The 21,024-nt window shown below is 43.8% G+C and overlaps 5 protein-coding genes across 7 annotated transcripts; 2 read left to right on the top strand and 3 right to left on the bottom strand.

Annotated features, from left to right (window-relative positions):
- Positions 1-2,032: 2,032 nt before the first annotated feature.
- LOC103993987 (protein PHLOEM PROTEIN 2-LIKE A10) lies at positions 2,033-3,849 on the bottom strand. The gene is made up of 2 exons (XM_018829685.2): positions 2,578-3,849; positions 2,033-2,502 (listed from the first exon to the last, which is right to left on the bottom strand). Exon 1 carries the CDS (start codon positions 3,766-3,768, stop codon positions 2,578-2,580), a length of 1,191 nt encoding a protein of 396 aa, XP_018685230.2. The 5' UTR covers positions 3,769-3,849; the 3' UTR covers positions 2,033-2,502.
- A 560-nt stretch (positions 3,850-4,409) lies between these two features.
- Positions 4,410-8,897, bottom strand: LOC135580885 (uncharacterized). Of its 3 annotated transcripts, none has more exons than XR_010498438.1 (4): positions 8,673-8,886; positions 4,965-5,046; positions 4,746-4,860; positions 4,410-4,603 (listed from the first exon to the last, which is right to left on the bottom strand). XR_010498438.1 is itself a non-coding variant. In XM_009414237.3 (2 exons), the coding sequence occupies exons 1-2, from the start codon at positions 8,822-8,824 to the stop codon at positions 4,968-4,970; spliced, it is 231 nt and encodes a 76-aa protein (XP_009412512.1). In that variant the 5' UTR covers positions 8,825-8,897; the 3' UTR covers positions 4,717-4,967. The 3 variants fall into 3 exon arrangements, 1 of the variants encoding a protein (XP_009412512.1); XR_010498439.1 differs by having other exon boundaries at positions 4,746-4,854; XM_009414237.3 differs by lacking the exon at positions 4,410-4,603 and having other exon boundaries at positions 4,717-5,046; positions 8,673-8,897.
- Positions 8,898-9,163: 266 nt separating this feature from the next.
- LOC135644126 (probable hexosyltransferase MUCI70) lies at positions 9,164-14,289 on the top strand. The gene is made up of 6 exons (XM_065161580.1): positions 9,164-9,601; positions 10,058-10,272; positions 10,523-10,699; positions 10,778-10,933; positions 11,888-12,164; positions 13,622-14,289. Exons 1-6 carry the CDS (start codon positions 9,262-9,264, stop codon positions 13,858-13,860), a joined length of 1,404 nt encoding a protein of 467 aa, XP_065017652.1. The 5' UTR covers positions 9,164-9,261; the 3' UTR covers positions 13,861-14,289.
- A 242-nt stretch (positions 14,290-14,531) lies between these two features.
- LOC135644125 (allene oxide synthase 1, chloroplastic-like) lies at positions 14,532-17,813 on the top strand. The gene has a single exon (XM_065161579.1). The coding sequence runs from the start codon at positions 14,602-14,604 to the stop codon at positions 16,129-16,131; it is 1,530 nt and encodes a 509-aa protein (XP_065017651.1). The 5' UTR covers positions 14,532-14,601; the 3' UTR covers positions 16,132-17,813.
- Positions 16,172-19,613, bottom strand: LOC103993991 (wall-associated receptor kinase-like 14). The gene is made up of 3 exons (XM_009414240.3): positions 18,217-19,613; positions 17,565-17,618; positions 16,172-17,471 (listed from the first exon to the last, which is right to left on the bottom strand). Exons 1-3 carry the CDS (start codon positions 19,025-19,027, stop codon positions 16,255-16,257), a joined length of 2,082 nt encoding a protein of 693 aa, XP_009412515.2. The 5' UTR covers positions 19,028-19,613; the 3' UTR covers positions 16,172-16,254.
- Positions 19,614-21,024: the final 1,411 nt, after the last annotated feature.

The raw sequence follows: 21,024 nt of genomic DNA, 5'->3' as shown, positions 1-21,024 counted from the left end.
CTGTTTGGCAACAACTGCTCAAATTCACTTCCAGTCTCTCAGCCATTTGTCTCATAAGAAACAGAATAGACATCTTCAAATTTATACTGCTATTCCAAAATTTTTCATTTTGATGGTTTATCTTTATGGAATTTGCAAGTCACAAATCCACATCTTCAATGCATAGCCACATGAAGACAGTGAGACTAGAGTCTCATATTAACTAACGTAATCGGGTATTTAAGTCAACAACAACAAAGTCATAAGTCCCAAGTATTTAGGGTCGGTTACATGAATCCTTTATCGCCATCAAGATCTGTAAAAAATCATATGCTTAGTTAGATTCAAACTTCGGAGCAAGGTATACAATACCGTACCGTACCGGTGTTTCGAGGTTGGCTCGATACGATACGGTACCGTGTATCGTTCGGTACACTAGGGCGTACCGAGTAGTTTTAAATATTTCTTCCTCTTACTGTAGCACTGTAGTAATGATACAATATAGCACTATAGCACGTTCCGTCCGGTAGCGGGCGGTCCGCGTACCGGTATGCCGTCGAACCGATACATACCACCCATACCGGGCGGTACTATTCGAAATTGCATACCATGCTAGTTCAGAGTACTTAAATCATAGTTTTTATTAAAGTCTTTTTAAATCTATTTCTATTTCTTCTCATACCAATAACATTAATTATTTCATCTCTACTGATTACCGCATAAGAAGGTCTCCTCAGTAGATGCCCATGCCATCATAAACAATTTTCTTTCATCTTATTTTATCCTCTATTGAAATGATACCTAATTGTTTACAAATAAGAATATTTATTTTTCTATCTTTCCTAGTAACTCCACACATCCATCTCAACAATCTCTTCTTAACAAAATTCTCATCTTATTTATCTTTCCTAGTATGGTATTTAAGTATATTTGTGAAATGTTGTCATCTACAATATTCTTCCATGAGAAGAGGGAGAAAAGAAAAAGAAACAAAGTACAGCAAGAATGTCATACCATACGTCTACTCTAAAGCAAAGATGCTAATTAAATCTATTTGAATCCGCCAATTATGACAATTTCTTAAAAGCATAATATGATTTGACAACAGTAACATATAATTACCATAGGTCTTCTTTATACTTTTCTAGAAATGTCATGTTGGTAGATTCAAATAGATTCCTAATAGTATATCTAATTCATTGCAGATAGGAGTAAGTTTTAGGCTTTTTCTCCCCCCTCCTCCCCCCCTTCCCCCCCCCCCCCCCTCCCAAAACAAAAAAAAGTCATATTTGTGACATTTTGAGTTGTTGAGACCATTGAAAATTTTCAGGACGCAATTATGTGGAACCAGCATATAAACATGTGATAATAACTGATTTATCAAACAAAAGAAAGCACAATAAAAATAAAAAGCAAGACTTTATTGAAAGATATAATATGGAACAAAATTTTCATTGCTTTGAAAAAATACCCATGCTCCATAAGTTTTAAACCTGTCATCCTTCCAGCCCACCCTCTAAAACATATCCAAGAAGTATGGGCAGATATCTCAGTGATCTCATATGTTTTAGCTACTAAAACAAGGAAAGTACATTATCCCACAATCATCCAATAAGCCTCAGGCAAGCAACAATTTCCATCATATATAAATGACATAAGAGAGGATGTGATCATTGAAGCCTGTTTCTCATAGAGTTCACCAATATTTTTTCAGTGATTATAAATTGCATACCATTGAAGGAAAGAAAAGAGAACAGCCTAACATATGCTATCAACATTATATGTAGACAGGAGGAGGAATGACTTCCTTTTCTTTAGTGACTACATAAGATCTTCTTGGAAGTGCAATAATCTGGCAAAGTACGAGTTACAAACAGGGAATCCATAAACACAAACACATCATGAGAGTTTTCATCATTTTTTAATTGCTTGATAACTATATGCCAGTAAACCACACATTTTTGCAGACAACATATTTCCACCTACACTTCAATTTGCAATTATGAACACAACTCTACCATAAATATGTACTTCAAAATTTAACATGTGCACATAATGGCCAACTGAGAGCATGGTATATTGAATATATAACAATATACATTGATGTTCATTAAACGGAAAATACACTGAAAAAGGGATTTGTGACATGCTGCACATGCTAAGAAATTTATCAAGATATTAACATTGGAAAAGAAAAGCAAGAAATTATCCAATGTTAAACACATACCCTCCTGTTTGTAATAACATACTATGTTTCACATATATAATCCACTCTCAGAAGGCATTTTGAGTGCTTCTATATGTCACTGCATATTTACATATCATTTTCTCCATCATCAATCTCCTTTATACTTACAAGAGTATCAACAATTCCAATAGAAAAATCACCTGATTTCCTTCAACAATGCTGAATTTCTTCCTCTTTTTTTTCCCTTTTGTTTGAATTTTGCAATGAGAACCATAAGAACTAACATCATATCAGGTTCTACTACTTCAAGCAAGCACAACAAAAATCGTGCCTTTCTGAAACACAGAGAAAAAGAACTTTTATATGATTCTAATCCTGTTAAATCAGTTTGGAGAACTCAATACACCAACCTACGCAGGCACCAAAACTCGCGTCCCCATGAAGATATGCATGCACAAGGAGAGGCATATTGTGATGATGACCATAGACTTGGCACTGATGTATCTCACCACCTCCAAACCCTTTACGACCAACTCTTCTCGTGCAGAATTTACTCCTCTTTTCGCACCATCATATATCTTCCACAACACGAAATCGAGAAAAGACCTGACAGTCTCAAAGGTTATCCTCCCTGTGACATCAAGAATGAACCTCCTGTTGCTCGGTACAGCCAATTTGGACGTTATCTGATCCACCCACCCACCACCATCCTTCGCCTTCTGATCGAGTTCCTCTACTCGAGGAAGATCTTCTGCTCTGACCTCAGGCGAGCCCGAATTGGAGCTTATCACCTGGTGGGAAGTCTTAACAAGGGTTTCGACTGCTCCGTTGCACATTGAAACCAGCATGTCCTTCATCTTACCCTCGTGTTTCGGGTTGGTGAGGCCGGAGAAGAGCTCGTCATAGGTGTTGATGTCCATCGTCTTGTCGAGGTAGACCGTGACGGCAGTGCTCACAAACAGCTGGACAACGTTTCCGACGAGAGCTCTAGATTCATCGCTGCAAACCAATTGGAACCACTGTGGCAGCACCTGCGAGTACGATCGCTCGATGCCATCGGAATCACCACCGGTTGATCCCCTTGTGTAAAACCCCATCACAAGGCCCTTCGCTAAGCTGCCAACCACCACGGAGGCGAACCCGGTTCCAGCGGCGGAGAACAGCTTATCCATAACCCGATCGGAGAATCTTGCTCCGGTCCCGGTCTCCGAAACGGAAGAATCAACCATCGGACCATTGGATTGGAGCCCTCGGACAAGTCCGATCGTTAGGGCTTCGGAAATACTAGAAACGGAGCCGGATAACTCGTCGGAGCGGACGATCTTGGACAACTGCTTCAAGCTGGAGGGGAGATCGTCGGCGTCAGAGCGGAGGAATCGGTTGAGATCGGAGGATACAAGGGAGACAGCCTCAGCGGAGGATGCGGCGGCATCGGCTGCGGTGGCGAGGGCAGAGAGGAGGCGAAACAGCTTCCTGCGCCGCCGGGCGACGGAAGGAAGGTGGTAGATTCTATAGGCGCCGTATCCGGAGACGACGACGGTGGCGGCGAGGATAAGCCATCGCCGGCGGCGAATGTAGGGGAAGGGGAAGAGGAGGTCCATCGGAGGAGGCGGCGATGGAGACTACTAGTATTTGGCTTCCGGTCGACGATTAGTTATTAGCCACGATATCTAATTTTACAATATGAATTCCTATATATATATATATATATATATATATACGAAAAATGAGGGAGTGATCAGTATTGACTTGTACCCGTTCTGACGTGCCCGTTATGGAACGAAGAGAGAATGAATTGGAAACAACAATGGGGCCCACAAGGATCTCACTGGGTGGAGAATGCAGAGTAGCTGGAAAACGATTTGAGGACGAGCCTCGTTTCGGTTTGGGCGAGACGGGCAAATACAAATAGGGAAATAAAAATCCCTCAATAACTGCTCTTGAAGTAATAGTAATAGCTCGAAGTCTGTGGGTTTTTTGTGGTATATAATATAATATTAGAAAAAAATAATTTCTCTTTTTGACACCCAAATATGTAAGGGAAGGAATAGTGAATGGAAAAGAAGATAACAATAACGAGAATGTTTTATGTATTTTAGTATTTTTGAATCGAATTTTAGCCATTCAAAATGGCTGAGTTTGGATGACCATTCAAAATTTATAGTTTGATTTGGAAGCAGTCGAGTAGGAAAGTCAATTCTTAAGTCAGGTTTGATAGTTTGTAGCCATTCAAAATTTATGAAAGATGTTGATTTTTCTGATATTTCGTCCACGTAAGCTTATAACAGGATTTAAATCGCTGCTGCCACGTGGCACGAATGCAGAGAATTGGGGAGTTGTGCCGTCCACGGCAAACTAACTTCCCCGATTCATCCGTTTCAAGTTCACTTTTCGCCCATGCATTTCATCACGCCCAAAATATTTTCATATTAAGACCTGTAAAAGAAAGAAAAGGCATTGGGAGTAAATATAATGAGATAACAAGTCAGAATCGGAAAAATATAAGTCAAGAAGGTAATAAAATTATTATTAGATGTAATAAATGCGAATGAAATAAAGGAACCGACTTCATATTTACCTTTCTTTCCAAGGGTGTACAGTTACAGTGATAGTTGCTTGATGATAGTCTACGCTACACAAACATATTAGCGGATATGTTCTTTGCAGTGGAAAGTTGGTTCATTATCCTTACCCTCAAAAGAACAAAAATAAAGTGTCTTAGATAAAGAACCATTATTTAAAGAAAACCTAACATCATTGGTAAAACAAGGAAAACATGTCAAACACCCTTCCTCACATTCTAGTGCTTCTCATCCTTGTGAATCTCTTTCCTTGGAGCCTGAGAATCCAACTCTTTGGGTGCCGATCGCTCCACAGATCTGTAAACGAAGAGAGTTGAAAAAGATGGTTTTTAACTTTCAAAGTTTTATCAGTCACCAAACATTGAGCATCAAGCAACACTAAGAACACCAACATCATGACAAAAGATGCAAGCGGTTGTTGACAGAAGATACTCCACCCTTATTTGTATAGCAGAGTATCTGATGGCAAATTTGAAAGAAGTACTTTTATCATAGAAACCAGTTTTGTATGTTATAGGCATAAATAAAAAGATTGCAAGAGATCAATCGTAACTTCTTTATGGATCATGGCCCAAAACATAATGTGGCAAACAACCCTTTTCTGGCTACTAGCAATACCTTCAGATCTTCATCGGTTCACACTTCTACACAGGTCTAGTTAAATCATGACTCATCGTTTCTTGGCTAAAGCTAAAATAGATTTCATGACAAACACCATCATGGAACAATCATAGTTAGCAATGATATGGGAAGATCACACTGGGCAGGCTGTCGACACCTCAACAAATGACATTTGGATCACATGTCATCTGCTAAATAGGCAACGTGGCTGGGCAAGTGAACAACATACCATAATCCTGTGATTCCCAGATTCGGAAAATTCATTGCCAAATGATACATGTAACAAATCCCAATATCCAACACTTTTAGCACTTGACCAAATCCTCCAATCCATTTGCTCACTTAAGCATTAGAGGGGCTTTGACGAGCATGCCCTCAGCACAGTTTTGCATGATCTTGGTTCGGTGATTTGGTGCTCTCAAAACTAAATCCATTTGTGTGACAAACTCGGGAAAGGGTCACGATTGGATCCGAATCATCGTCCATGTCGGACATCCAGATTCTAGATTAACAAGAATATATTTGGCGAAGGACGGATAACATAAGGTGTCCAAGATACAATCAAGTCAAATACTGAGATGACACTAAGTCCCCATGTGTTTATACTCAACGATTCTTGCATCATAAACCTCTAGGAATGAAAACCATAAAACCTACATAACAAGCCAGAGCGAAGTTACTCCAGCTTTATGAGAAACGGTATGCAGTGAAGTTCTCTAAACAAGCCCCACAAGTAAAACTATCAGGTACCAACAAAGGGCTCTTCTTATGGTAACAAGTGTTTGAGTAGAAAGAACACTAGATGTAACAGGATTTACAATGGATGAATGTTAGAGCAACGAGCTTGTTGAGTGATTAGAGTAATTGAAAATTTGCCTCTTTCAAATGCCAAAACTGAACTTGTTTACTATTTTAATTCAAGATAGTAAAGCATAAAACATCAGACAACTTCTTAGTGTCCAGTTTCACAGATGTGAATAACATAAATTACCACAAAACAAATGCCTCAAATAAAAAAAAATACCAGGAGAAGATAGAACAGTCACATAAAATTAGCCACATACATATAAGACAGAAAATATATGCTTTGCTGTTCAGAACATTTTTTCCTGCAAATATTTTATTCTACTAAAACTATTCGATGGAATAAAAATGATAAAAATAATCTCTATTATATTTTAATACTTAGTATCCTTTTGAAAATTCAAGAATTTAAATCCACAAGGAACAATATGATGAAAAGCAGAAGTTAAACAAAAAATTCTAATTACTTGGAATAATATCTTCATTTAGTCATTAGAATTTTAATAAGCAAATAGATGCACTACTCAACCAATAAGATATCTATTGTTATTAAAGTCGAGATCATACTGCAAATCAGTTTCACTTGCATCTTGAAATTTTGCTGGCTAAAAACCGTTAGAAATACCTGGAAGCTAAAACTAACCAGAAAAATAGGTCATCTGAAAATTACATTGATTAGTAATAAAGAATCATCTGTGGAAACATAGAATCATTCATAAGAAAATAAAATAGAGTGAACACATTAAGCCACTCTTGTATGACCAATACGTAAATATCATGTGTGTTAGTTCATTATATTTACTTAAACCAAAAAACTCCACATACGATATTATCTTTTTTACAAAAGACAGGCACTTTCAGATGTGTAGTCTGTACCAAGGTTCTTGTTACCAGCATCAGTTCCAGAGCTAGTCTGCAAATGAACTAATGCATAGATGCAAATATGCAAATTTTCCATTAGCCACTGATTTCGGTTCATCACCATTGACAGCTTGGCAGTACACCATGAAATGTCTAAGTAACTCCGACACTTGTTTCCTTCGTCTCAATTTGCATCAGGAGAGGCTGAGACTCTAGTGAACCCACCCTTCAAAATAAAGTACTCCCTGGCTAATTACCTAAACTGGCCCAACGGAAGAAAAAAGTCTCAAAGGGTAACAACAATATTACATCAATAACCCAAGTTTGTGGTCAATCAAACTAGTAATGGTGCATGTCAAGCAGCCATATGCTCCCAAATTCCCTTCATTAGTTCTACATTCACTACCTTAAGTGGCCAACCTTTGTTATTCCCCCTGAAATAAATTAACGTAGTTCATAAATTGTGATGCCTTGTAATATTTTTTAATAAGAATATTTCACTCCAAAATATTAGTAATGTAAACAAATCACAGAATCAATCAGGAAACGTGTAGGAACATAAGCAACTCATGGACATAAATGTTAGGATTCCACCTCAGCCCACCCCATGGATGGGCCATAATTAAAATATGATGACTTTATCTACCTTCTAGGATCTGGGTAATGGGTCATATGATGACAATATTTCCAGGAAAAAATACCAAATTCTTTAGCAGTAAAATGCAAGTACTTAAACCATCCTTAAAATGACCCTCAATGCCCTAATCATTGCACCATTCTGACAACATTCGTTTATGTTTCATAAATTGCCAATGGAAGTGCTAGAATTTCTTATCTAATAACTAGGATATAAGGAAACTACAACAATAACAACAAACAGTGATGTCCGAGAAAGACATAAGAAAACCAAGACATCGTATATTTTAAAGGTTTTAATTAATGTATTATTTTAGTTTAGTCTCTAATGAAGGTTTCTTGAGACAGTTCGAAATAAAGACAGTAGAAGCACTAATGAGGGCATTAAATAGCTAACAGATCTGTCCATTTCAATGTCTCAAACATAATATTTTTTTTTTTCAGATTCGAGATCTTATATTGAGCATCCATGGTGCATGTCACTCAAAAACCATACATTGTATGCTTAAAAGGTGTCGATGAGTACTCAATAACTAAGGCCCCTTTTAAAGATACGAACTGCAAGATATCAAACACAACGCCCAAATAGCCATTTAGCAGGTAAATAAACAAGAAATATACCACGAATTTTATTTTTCGTTTTTTTACTTATTTCATTAAGAAAATACCGCAGTACTCAGGTTGATCGTTTTGCTATCTCATATAAGAGATGCTGCACTAGAAATCATACGAGTAAAATAGTTTGACTCAATATATATACATCGTGCCACGTTTAAGAGTTTATCCTATATTGAGCTATATGAGTAAGTTGTGACACCATGAAATCCAAGATGATCCTCGCACAGCTTGGACTATAAGTGTATGTTACCACAGAAATTTCCCCAGGGCATCACCTCAATATTCAACGGGAGAGCAGAAGCAACTCGATTATTCGATATAATAAGAAGAAATTGATGCAAAGTAACAATTCGAATTAAATTCCAGAAGTTGTTTTTGTTTACTTGGCGGCGGAGGCGGACTCTTCTTCGAGCCACTGGCGGATGTGGCGGACGTTGCGGCGAAAGATGGCGGCGGACTGCTTGACGTCGCTGCGGAGGAGGAGCACGGCCGCCGTCACCCCCACGACCGTCACGATGAAGTTGGTCAGCGCCATCCTCTTCTTCCCCCTCGAGGCCAACAGAAACAGAGAAGAAAGCGCAACAATAACCCTAACTTACTCCGCCCGGTTCCCAAAACAAGAGCAGAACGGCTTCGTTTTGGATCCGTTTCTGATCCCGTCCGACCCGCAATTTCCGACAAACCCGACTCCATTTAGAGGAGTTCGACATCAAGCAATTTAGATTCGTGTCGATTAGTCTATGGTAGTATTATGTCGGCAGACTTATAACAAGCAGATTAGTGATACAATAGTTTAAACCGGCTTATTTACACCGTTACTTAGGTTGATCAAACCGGTTATATGTGGCCGTTAAGAGGAACTCGATGGCGGAACAAGCAACGCATCGGAGCTTCTTCCTCCTCTCTCTAAGCGCAGCGAAGAAAAGAAGAAGGGATTCGTGTCCGATCTCTCTCTCTCTCTCTCTCACGCCGATGTCCTCGTCCTCAATGTTGAACACCATCTCCATATCCGTCTCCGACGACGACGAGGTCACCGGGAGGATGCGGGTCCGCGTCCGCCCGAAGCGCAAGAAGCCGGGGCTTCGCGGACGGCGCGAGCTCCTCCGGTGGGCGGTGAGGATCGCGATGCGGTGGTGGCCTGTGCTTCTGTTCCTACCTGCGGTCGCCCTGCTCCTCCTCGAGAGCTCGCGGTTGGGGCGGAAGCTTCCTGACGAGGTCGGAGACAATCTGGCTGCTTCCGCGAAGGTGGAATCGCTGAAGAACCTGAACCGGCTCGATCCCACCACCAGAGTCGTCCATGGCGTTAGGGAGCGTAAGATGCCTCGATTTTCTTCTTTCATATATGATATACTTAGGTTACATTTGGTTTTTCTGTCATAATCACTCGAAATATGGGAGGAAACTCATGCAATGAGATAATTTTTCGGTTCTGGAAGACAGCTTTTAAAAATTTGGTCTTGCAATGAGCCTCAAATTTGTTGCTTTCATGTCAATCGATGACAAATTGTTCCCCAATGTGGAAAAGTAGTAACTTTATCCCTCTTTGACATATAATTGGATCGTAGAAATACCGGAATTGTGCACAATGAATAAAAACATGATTATGTAGAAACAAATCATAAATCCCTTACCAAAGGAATATGTTTTATCATGCTGATAATTGGGTTTGATTTCTGAAATTGTGGGTGGAAATGGTGTTTATTATTAGAAAACAGTAAAATATAAAGCAGTATCTTTTATTGATAAACTGTTTCTCTTGATTTGACAGACTGCCTTAAGATCCTTAGTCCTGAAAAATTAGAGAATTTAGAGTTTCCAGTATCCGCAGAATCCAACTTCCCCGCCAAGAGAGTGTTATACAGATCAGATTCTAGTGACCAGCATTCCGGAGAACAATACACAATTACTCAGAACGAAGAAGCTACAAGATTTAATTTGTTCACCGGATACCAAACTCTTCACGAAAGAGAAGAAAGTTTCAAGGTCCTGCTCTGCTCTTGGATAATATTAATTGCCAAAAATGTGCTTGTAGAGGATTCTGTTCTGCACAGTTATTCATCTATAAATTTCCTTTTCGGTTTCTTTTTTTGTGAAAGTATTATTGAGCTATTATTGGGTACCTAAAATATAATATGAATATATTAATAACTGTGCAATGTATTTTGATTATATTCTTCTCCCAGGTTAAATAAATTCTATCATGTTTATTTTGTGCACATATGTCTCACATCAGGCGAATGAAACTGCTGTGGTGCATTGCGGCTTTTACAGTGAAAATGGAGGATTTAAAATTTCTGATGATGACAGAAGTTTCATGCGAACTTGCAAAGTAGTTGTCTCTACATGTGCATTTGGAGGTGGGGATGATCTGTACCAACCTATTGGAATGACAGAGGCATCACTTGAAAAGGTTCCAGTTATAAGTGTGCTTGTTGACTCTACAGGAATTCTCTGCTCAATTCCATAAATAGCTATGATTATGATGCAGGTTTGCTACGTGGCATTCTGGGATGAAATCACTCAGTCAACTCAGGAGAAGGAAGGAAAGGTAATTGGTGAGGACCACATGATCGATAAATGGCATGTTGTGGTTGTGAAGGATCTTCCTTTCTCAGATCAGCGGTTGAATGGGAAAATACCCAAGGTAAAGTTGTTGAGTTTGTAAAATTAATTTGATATCCATGCACTGTTTGTAAATTCCTTATTTCAGTTGTTTGGTTTTGTTTTCATTATCTTTCCATCATTCTATCAATTATTGTCTGATTATAAGATTTTTCATTTTAGAAGCAAATTAGAATTTCAGTGAAAACTTTATGACATTCTGTATTTAAGATGAGTTGATTCTGAAACTGAGATTTTAATGTTCACTCTCAAATGAAAACTTGATTTAATTCCTGGATTTTATGGTCTTAAACTCTCCCCTAAGTAACAAAATTTTGTTATTTATGCAAGTTTGACATTACTTATCATTTTAATATCCTCCAAAAAAAATCAGTCAGGAAGCTCTAACGATCATCATCATTCCCGATCGATTTTAACTTTTTCAAGGAATTAAATCTCGGTCCGGTACCGTTTTCATAACCTAGCGGACTGGTATGGTACTATGGTACATGATCAAACTAGTAAATATGGGTCTATACCGAGTAGCACGGGCGAGATTTGAAAACTTGACCTTCTGTCTTATGTCCTACTGCTAATATGTTATCTGATTTTTTTCAAGAATGCTTTGACGAAGTTTATGTGGTCTTTCAGTCAAGCATAAATCTATTTTTCTTTCAAGTTTCATTATTATAACATATGGTATAGAAACTTATTTATTGATAAGATGATCATTGAGTTATCAATCTTTCTCATACTCATTGCTTTAATTTTAAGTTGACACTATTCTTTTTTTTCCTTGAAACAATGGTGTAAAGTTTTCCATCATCATATCTGGCTATATATTGCAACATTTCATTAGTCTGTTCAACAATTTATTGCATTTACTGTTACAATTTTGTGGGTCAGATGTATTTTCTGTCTTCAGATTCAATTATCACTTGCTAGGATTCAACTGTCAGCAACTTTATCATGTTACATGATATGTTTTCCTCTTCAGATGTTGAGCCATCGCCTTTTTCCCGAAGCAAGGTTTTCAATTTGGGTGGACTCGAAATCTCAGTTTCGAAGAGATCCAATAGGTGTGATTGAAGCTCTACTTTGGCGTACTAATTCTGTACTTGCTATTTCTGAACATGGAGCACGAAGTAGCCTATATGATGAAGGAAAGGCTGTCGTTAAGAAACACAAAGCCACGCCAGAAGAAGTGGAGATGCAATTAAATCAGTATCGGATGGATGCTATTCCTGATGACAAGAGGTTCAATGGAAAGAAAGGTTTGCACATGATCATACTTATTTGGTGGATACACATTGCAATTTTTCATAGAGGGCAAATTAATCATCTACATGTTTTGCTTGTTCGTATAGGCCGTCATAAGCAGCATAGGTTGTGATAAGATATGCTGCTATTGATTAAATCACATATGCTGCTAACCATTTTAGGATTTGGTTTTGTACTGCATTATTGTGCAAACTAGATTAGAAATTTGATCAAAGAAGGAGCTACATAACAATTGAATGATTCGTGGTAGCATTTGATTTTCCTGTGACCTTAAACGTTGGTGACAATAGTGATTCCCATACCATTTACTGATATTTAGTTTCGTTCTTTGACAAGTTTTTGTTCATTTACATCCCTATAGATTAGGCCATTGGTATTGCATGCATTACAAGATTATTGATTAGGCCATTGGTATTGCATGCATTACAAGATTGGTCCCTCCTTTGTTGGTATTGCATGCATGGCAAGTGCTGCTGTTACTTGCTGCTAGATATTATTTGTTATGATGCAGCCTGCTGTTTCCTTAATCCTATGTAAAATTTTATCTTTCCTTCCATCTTTTCTTCTCTCCATTGCCATGATCAACAGTGCCTCCTCTCATCCTCTTCATCACCAACTGGCTACTGCCTTGGTGCTCAAGCCTTTCCCTCTCCAACGCCAACTCCTCCTTCCAGCCACTCCAATTGTCTAATCCCCACTCATCATCACCAACCTAGGAATCACAGTCCCTTGAAAGGGAGAAAAAGAATCAAGGAAAGAAGAAAATGGAAGGGATCCAAACCACCTCCAGCTAGAGGCTGCCGCCATCAGTACTACTCAATCAACACCAGCAACAGGAGAGAAGATAGAGGCTTCAGCCTCCTCTTTGATGGTCAAAGTAGGATAAGAGAAGGGCTGCAGCCCTCTCGCCTCTCCTGTCTATCCCTGGGACGAACATGTTCCCTCCAGTTGCAAAGAGCGGCGGGGAAGAATAGACCCACTTATTTTCATCAATTATGGGGACCCTTTATGTATGTGAAGAAAGGAGATCAAAAGGAGTGATGAGGAGGAAAAAGAAGATCAGATAAAGAAGAGGAACAAGGGACTGATGTGATATGTCAAAGGCAGGTGACTAGTTATAACAACACTAATTGAGGTACTCTAATCCAGTCATTTGGTGGTGCACCTTGAACTAGTGTAACAGCAGAGTGACAATCGGTATGCAACAGTCCAATGTATAAGGATCTAATTGAACAAAAAACTTGTGCAGAGCAAAATTGAACAAGTAATAGTAAAAAAAGAAGTTCCTGTCATTAACCTGACAACATAATTGCAAAAACTCAGCTACTCATCTGGCCTTCCTTTATTGGCTGAGGAATGCATGTGAATAAGCCACATATCATTTTGAAACTAACAATCACTTTGTATCAGGGAGTAAGTTGTCGGAGCTGATGTTTGTATTGTTCTGCAGCTCTAGCTGAGGCATCAGTGATAGTGAGGGAGCATACCGCGTCGACAAATCTTTTCATGTGCCTCTGGTTCAACGAGGTGGTTCGTTTCACATCAAGGGATCAGCTTAGTTTCCCCTATGTGTTGAGACGTCTAAATATGACCAGAGTAAATATGTTTCCTGTCTGTACCAGAAAAGATCTTGTAAATAGCATCGGCCACCAGCGCAAGGTGAAACCTCTTGTAAGGCTAACTAGTTAAACCCTCGGAAACTGACATAGGCCAAGCACATTTCTAACTCATTTTCAGGTATGTGCATCTACTGATACCGAAGATGTGATTCACATTGGGTGGAGTTTTCTTGTTACCCCTCCTCACCTTTGGTTTGTCTTCTGAAATTATGGTGATTGATAGTGCATAATAGTGATTCCAGCTACAAGCAATGTGTTGTGCTTCCTGCAGTAGATCTGCATTTACTGTAAGAATCTGACTAAGAAATCTTGTTGAATGTGGCTGTCTCTCAAACTCAGCCAGTCAAAATTCACATCAAGCTCAATTACAAGTGATGTTTGTTGAAGAATGAACTGAAAAGGTGCTGATTCTGTGTTTCTTTGTAAGAAGCTGAAGAAGCTAAGCATCAAACAGTGTAGTAAATCTTGTATTTTATGGGTAAATTTTGTGGTAGGAGTAGCTCTAAGTCCATACATGGAACAATCAAGATAAGTTTTCTTATGCCTCAAGCAATCTTACAGGGAGAAGAACTCTTTTATCATATGCCAATTTACTAGTAGGAGATCACCTAACAGCAATATAAAAGACTGGCATTTCAGTCTCACAAATATATGTAAATATTTTTTAAATATTTTTTAAATATATTATAAAATAAACAGATATTGTTATTATTATTATTATTATTATTATTATTATTATTTAGCCGAGAGATCAACTCGACTGGCAACGACAACGACGACCACTTCTCCTTCGAAGGCAGGTAACAAGACGATGGCCTCTTCTGCTTCGTTAATCCTTTCGTCTGGAACACCTATTTCCCCGAGTCGATCCCGCAGCGGCGCCCACCGGCGTCCTGCATCGATCGGGGTCTCATCCTCCGCCTCCGCTGATCTTCCGCTGCGGAAGATTCCCGGCGATTATGGCCTCCCCTTCCTCGGCCCGCTTTGCGACCGGCTGGCCTACTTCTACTTCGAGGGCCGCGACCAGTTTTTCAGGTCCCGCATCCGCCGCTACGGCTCCACCGTGTTCCGAGTCAACGTGCCCCCGGGCCCCTTCGTGGCGCCGGACCCCCGTGTTGTGGCCCTCCTCGACGCCGCCAGCTTCCCCGTCCTCTTCGACACCTCCCTCGTCGAGAAGCGCGACCTCTTCACCGGGACCTTCATGCCCTCCACCGAGCTCACCGGCGGCTTCCGCGTCCTTCCCTACCTCGACCCCGCCGAGCCCAACCACGCCCAGCTCAAGCGCCTACTCTTCTTCCTCCTCGGCTCCCGCCGCCACGCCGTCGTCCCCGAGTTCCGCCGAAGCTTTGGGTCCCTGTTCGAGGCGATGGAGGCGGAGATCGCGAGGGAGGGGAAGGCGGATTTCAGCGCCGCCAATGACCGAGCAGCATTCGACTTCCTGGTGCGGTGCTTCTTCGGAACAGATCCGGCTGGCTCAAGGCTGGACCTAGACGGCCCCGGGTTGATCAACAAGTGGGTTCTGTTCCAGCTTGGGCCTCTGCTCAAGCTCGGTCTCCCGCCCTACCTCGAGGACTTCCTCCTCCACTCCTTCCGCCTCCCGCCGGCGCTGGTCCGGGCCGACTACGACCGGCTGACCGACTTCTTTCGCGAGTCAGCTGGGCCGTTCCTGGACGAGGCGAAGCGGTTCGGGGTCTCGAGGGAGGAGGCGCTCCACAACGTTATGTTCGCCACCTGCTTCAACGCCTTCAGCGGCATGAAGGTCCTGTTCCCGAGCCTGATCAAGTGGATCGGCCGGGCCGGGGCGCGACTCCACGGTCGGATCGCGGAGGAGGTCCGGTCGGCGGTGCGTGGGACGGGCAACGGGGAGGTGACGGTGCGGGCGGTGGAGGCGGCGATGCCGCTGACTCGGTCGGTGGTGTACGAGGCGCTGCGGGTGGAACCCCCCATGCCTCTGCAGTACGGGCGGGCGAAGCGGGACATGGTGGTGGCGAGCCACGACGGCCGGTTCGAGGTGCGTGCTGGGGAGGTGCTGTTCGGGTACCAGCCGTTCGCGACGAGGGACCCACGGGTGTTCGAGCGTGCGGAGGAGTTCGTGGCGGACCGATTCGTGGGAGCCGAGGGGGCGGCGCTGCTGCGTCACGTGCTGTGGTCTAACGGGCCGGAGACGGAGGGACCGACCACGGAGAACAAGCAGTGCGCCGGGAAGGACTTCGTGGTGACGGTGGCGCGATTGCTGGTGGTGGAGCTCTTCCTGCGCTACGACTCCTTCGAGATCGAGGTTGGCGCTTCGCCGCTCGGCTCCTTGGTGAAGCTCACCTCACTCAAAAGAGCCACCTTTTGAAGGATGCGTAATCGACATACCATTTCGGCAAACACTTCAGTTACAAGAATAGTAAGGAAAACTTGGTTGTACTCGATGCAAAGTATCAACAGCTTTTAGCCTACAAAGGGATTCTACTGCACATTAGATTCCACGATTAAGATTTCTCGAGGAGGCAACAGAGGAGGAGGAACAAGGAGAAGAGCTACGCTCACTGGTCCATTGATCCTGCACTGAAACTGGGGACACTGCCTGGGGTTTCTCCACCACTACGCTCTCCGCCGCCGACCTCCTACTCTGTGGCTCATCATGTTGCTCCTCCGATCCTTCAGGTTGAGCTGGGCGACACTCCTCCATCATGATCTTTTCCAGCTCTTCTGCGACCTCCGCCATCGACGGCCTCGCGTCCCTGTGGAACGCCAGGCACCGGAAAGCGAGCTCCGCCACCTTCTGCACCGAAGCCCTGGTCTGACCGTTCCAATTCTCTTTGATAATCAGGTCTACGATGTCCTCCACCAGCCCCTTCCCGATCTTGTCGGCCGCGAGCGACGCCAGGTTCACCTCGCTCGCTGCTCGACGGAAGTCCACCACCTTCATCGCCGTGATCATCTCCACCAGCACCACTCCGTAGCTGTACACGTCGCTCTTGTCCGAGAGGTGGAAGTTCTGGTGGTACTGCGGGTCGACGTAGCCCGGCGTCCCCTGCGGCGCGGTCGAGATGTGGGACGACTCGACGATGCCGACCCTCGAGAGTCCGAAGTCCGCCAGCTTGGGCCGAAGGTCGTAGTCCAACAGGATGTTGCTGGACTTGATGTCCCGGTGGTAGATGGGCGGGTGCACGGCGGTGTGGAGGTACGCGATGGCCCTGGCGGTCTCGGTGGCGATGGAGACCCGGGCGGACCATGACAGGCCGTTGCCCCGCTCGCGGTGGAGGTGCTGCGACAGGGTGCCGTTGGGCATGAACTCGTAGACGAGTATGTGCTCGCCGCTGTCGATGCAGCAGCCCAAGAGGTGGACGAGGTTGGGGTGGCTGACGGAGGAGACGAGCTTGATCTCGTTGATGACATGTTCGATGTTGTCGGTGTCAGGGTGTTTGAGCCTCTTGATGGCGACGAGGCCGGTGTTGGAGAACCGTCCCATGTACACGGTGGCGTAGGCGCCGGCACCGAGCTTGTACGCATCGGAGAAGTTGCCGGTGGCACGTTCGACCTCCTTGTGGGAGTAGACGGCGACGGTGCAGGATGTCTCGTCGAGCAGGCGTCGGGTGCCGGATTCCTCCACTTCGGAGACGATCCCCCGGCGTCTGACGAGGTAGCAGAGCAGTGCCAATCCAAGAGCAAGAGCGGCTCCAGCCACGGCCCCTGCGATGCCAGAGCAGAGCCAGCATCAGTTGTGGGCATTGCTAAAAAGTCTATCATGATCCCTATGAAGCATTAATGCAAGAAAGCTCTTACCTCCAACAATGGCACCAGCTTTGCCACCGGGAATGGAGCTTATCGATGCAGCATCTGCCCAAGAGTCAAAAAGAGGGAATCAACAATCTAATCTTTCTACTCTTATCAACTAGCAATTTAAGATTGAAATCATATCTTAATTCGAAACTAATATCATGTGCGGATCTCAAAGCAATGTGTGCCGATCTCAAAGCATGAATTATTGTATGCCATGATTTCAGATCTCCAATGACATTCGTATGGTTGACATCTTATGGTTTCATCAGGCGGCAGTACTCTTATCATTGTCGCTTCTTTCCGTGTCTCCGTCACTACCACTATTGGAGGAGGCCCCTATCCTATCACCGAAGGTTGTCTTCTTCTTAGGAGTTAATGATCACAAGCAACGAAAACCAATCAAACCACCTAATCATCGGCAACATGGTTTCCTGTCAATAGCGGAAGACTCCGGCGACCGCCACCTTCTCGGGGACCATCTTCCGAAAGCTATGTTTCGTCGGCCGCCACCACCTGGCGTTGGATTTGAGCATCGAGCAAATCCGGCTACCTAATGAGATCATGTTGGGTCGCTTAATCTAGCATGAGAACTGCTCGTCGATGAGAAGACGAGCGTGGGGGACCGGGTGATGGCTGAGGAGGACATGGGACTAACCTCTCCGGCAACGCTCGCCCTCGGCGAAGCCGTCGCCGATGAACCCCTCGTGGCAGCTGCACCTGAACCCTTTCTTGGAGCTATTCTGGGTGTCGACCGGCACGTCCACGCGCTTGCAGGTGGCGTTGGCCGCGCACCGGCACTCCCCGTTGAGCCACCACCCGATCTCCGCGGACCCGAATACGAGCGACGGTTGGTCGGAGGAGGCGTCCTCGCCGTACCTCACCGAGGTGTACAGGAGCCGGCAGTTAGTGGCGGCTGCCGTGAAGTTGGCGTCGGATAGGAACCCGTCCGTCCTCCCGCTGGAGTAGCAGCTGATGTCGTCGTCCTTGGGCCCGCAGCTGGTCAGCTTCATCCGCTTGGCGATGATATCGGTGGAGATGCTACACTCGGATCCGGTTTTGGACGTGCAGTTGCGAAGGAAAAGCGCGTTGCTCGCCGTCATGGCGTAGTTGGCCCCGAAGAGCCCGGCGGTGGCGCGGTGGATGAAGCGGTCGCAGACCGGCGGCACGTCCAAGTGCACGGCGTCGGTTGTGATGTTCCGAACGCGAAACTCGCCGAGGAATCTCGCGCCGTCTTGGGAGCAGTTAAGACGAATCGGACACCCGGCGGAGAAGCCGAAGGGGTAGGGGACGGCAGGGCCGGAGCCGCAGGTCCGGTTGCACCCATCAGCGCCTGTAGCGACACACAGCAACGAAAGCGCAAAGAAGAGAAACACAGCATGGGTTTGATGGGACGAGTGGGTCATCGTGGAGCAGCCGAAGGAGGCATAACCCAGCGGCGGGAGTCGATGGCGAGCTTTATACGTCATTAAAAGCGCATGGAAGAGGTCGCCGTTCTGGTCGCCGGCACAGCAGCAGAAACACTGGCTCTTCCTTTCGAGATATGTACCGAGAGGGTGACGAGGGGAGGCGTGAATTGTGGGTTAAGGATGGAGCCGATCAAGACCGGGAATGGATGATGACAAGGCCTCCTGTTCTTCCACGCTGAGAACAATAAGAAATGCTGCGGTCATTGAATGTGATGATGGAGTGTTGCATGACAGTCAACGGCGTCATTAATAGTGGCCACTCGCTAAAGCTGCATCCATGGAGCACAGGGTTTACCCTAATCTCCAACGTCGTCTCATAATGGGGGAGGGGAGGAAAGCATGGTCCCGCCCATTGATGGGAAGAAACAGATGATGAACACAGGTGAGATGATGGGGCCCCCTTCTGCTGATCCTTCTTGATGAAGTCAATACGTCAGAGGCAGAGTTCCTCCACCGGTGAATGTTTGATGTTCTCGCTCACGCGCTTGCTTGTCGTCGTCGTCGTCGTCGTCGGCCATCACCTTCCCATCGTTTTCTTAGTCTGAACGCTACAAAACTAGTAAATGTACACGTAAATATGGTTATATGAAATGGGGGAATTATATGTGATGGCACGCACACATCAAACAAAGCATTAATCACTTGAGGGAAGTCGGTCTCCTCTTCCTCCTCTCTTAAATAAAATGATCTTATATGCGACGAATAAATATGTCGTGGCTGGTGAGTCAGCATGGCTAGGTTCACGGGTCGATGTCAGGAGTTCTTTGTCGACTGAGTTGGACGCCGAGGTAGATCGGGCCTTCGCGACGAGGTGTTGGTCAGAGTTTCTTGGTTCGAGCGTCGTCTGCATCGAGCTGCATCTCTCCGTTCCCGGGATAGGTGACAGCTCGCCCTCGTTCATTGGATGGCAATTTTCGAGTCCAGGCGCTCGTGGCTCAAGGGTGACCGCTTCCCTGTAAAAAAGGCTTTCATCGGGTGATTCCCGACTTTGGTCCCTCCGACGAGCAAGTCAGTTGTGGGCGGAATTACTTTTCTCCTCCTCCTTTTTTGGAAGCTGAGATAGAGGTCTTTATATTGACATGAGAGGGTCAGTCGTACGTGGATTGGCGTGGTGGACATAGCATGATATTAGTACGAATTTCGGCCTGGTGTGCGGGGCGTTGTCATCCCGGGATTGCCAGGACCAGACATGTCGAACAGTATCTTGGGGTACTAGTTCTGTTGTGGCATATGGCATCACGTGTCGACGAGGCAAAACATATCTTATCACTAGACATCTAAATTAAAATTAGATGTCTAAGATCTAAATTTTCTTATTAGACAAAATCGATTATTCGTCAATATTTTCTTCAAAAAAAAAAGAAAAAAAAGCGATATCTTATAGCCTTTTTGTATTTCTTATTTGTGCTCTATCATTAAATTCCAACAAAACTATCATTTTCCTTCTTCTATTCTCACACGCATCGCATAGTTTGAACGGGAAAACATTTGCCGCCGTGTTCGAAGAAGCCATCGGTGACATCGACTCGACGAGTACGGACGAATAGAAATGGTACACCGAAGACGACGAAGTACTTGTGTACAGGTGACGGATACGGCACGCAAGTTGAGGACTTGTGCTTCGCCCATAGCATATACAAGAATCGATGGTGGCGTATTAGCTTGGTAGATTAAGAATCTAGCTTATATAATGCATCCATTAAGCTTCATTTCAATGGAGTATAGCGGTAAAATACTCACATAATTTGGGTTGACATCTCAAGGATCACAATCTTCGGCCATAACACCGGCGTCGTTAACGTATAAAATACTCGAAAGAGTCGATCACTAATGAAACTTTGATTATACCCAACCAAATTTACTTTATCATATCAGAATATATCTAAATAAAAAATAAATATTTTTTTGATAATTCAAAGTTGGCTTTATTTTTTCCACCTTTTATTTTTGTCTTCGAATCATCGGAAAAATATACGAGAGAAGAATAGAGACCCTTC

The sequence above is a fragment of the Musa acuminata genome, chromosome BXJ3-8 (genome assembly GCF_036884655.1).
Source record: "Musa acuminata AAA Group cultivar baxijiao chromosome BXJ3-8, Cavendish_Baxijiao_AAA, whole genome shotgun sequence".
NCBI lineage: Eukaryota > Viridiplantae > Streptophyta > Magnoliopsida > Zingiberales > Musaceae > Musa > Musa acuminata.
Note: the sequence above shows the minus strand (reverse complement) of the source record. Positions and strands in the feature narration are given on the sequence as shown.

Bases quoted from the DNA above. Each gene is read 5' to 3' on its own strand.
- LOC103993987 (XM_018829685.2), bottom strand. From the start codon at position 3,768: ATGGACCTCCTCTTCCCCTTCCCCTACATTCGCCGCCGGCGATGGCTT.
- LOC135580885 (XM_009414237.3), bottom strand. From the start codon at position 8,824: ATGGCGCTGACCAACTTCATCGTGACGGTCGTGGGGGTGACGGCGGCC. The intron at 5,047-8,672 runs GTAAACAAAAAC...CTTCGTTTACAG, and splicing joins GAGTCCGCCTCCGCCGCCAA to ATCTGTGGAGCGATCGGCAC.
- LOC135644126 (XM_065161580.1), top strand. From the start codon at position 9,262: ATGTCCTCGTCCTCAATGTTGAACACCATCTCCATATCCGTCTCCGAC. The intron at 10,273-10,522 runs GTCCTGCTCTGC...GTCTCACATCAG, and splicing joins AAAGAGAAGAAAGTTTCAAG to GCGAATGAAACTGCTGTGGT. The intron at 10,700-10,777 runs GTTCCAGTTATA...ATTATGATGCAG, and splicing joins CAGAGGCATCACTTGAAAAG to GTTTGCTACGTGGCATTCTG.
- LOC135644125 (XM_065161579.1), top strand. From the start codon at position 14,602: ATGGCCTCTTCTGCTTCGTTAATCCTTTCGTCTGGAACACCTATTTCC.
- LOC103993991 (XM_009414240.3), bottom strand. From the start codon at position 19,027: ATGACGTATAAAGCTCGCCATCGACTCCCGCCGCTGGGTTATGCCTCC. The intron at 17,619-18,216 runs GTTAGTCCCATG...ACTCTTGGGCAG, and splicing joins GGGCGAGCGTTGCCGGAGAG to ATGCTGCATCGATAAGCTCC. The intron at 17,472-17,564 runs GTAAGAGCTTTC...CTGGCATCGCAG, and splicing joins AGCTGGTGCCATTGTTGGAG to GGGCCGTGGCTGGAGCCGCT.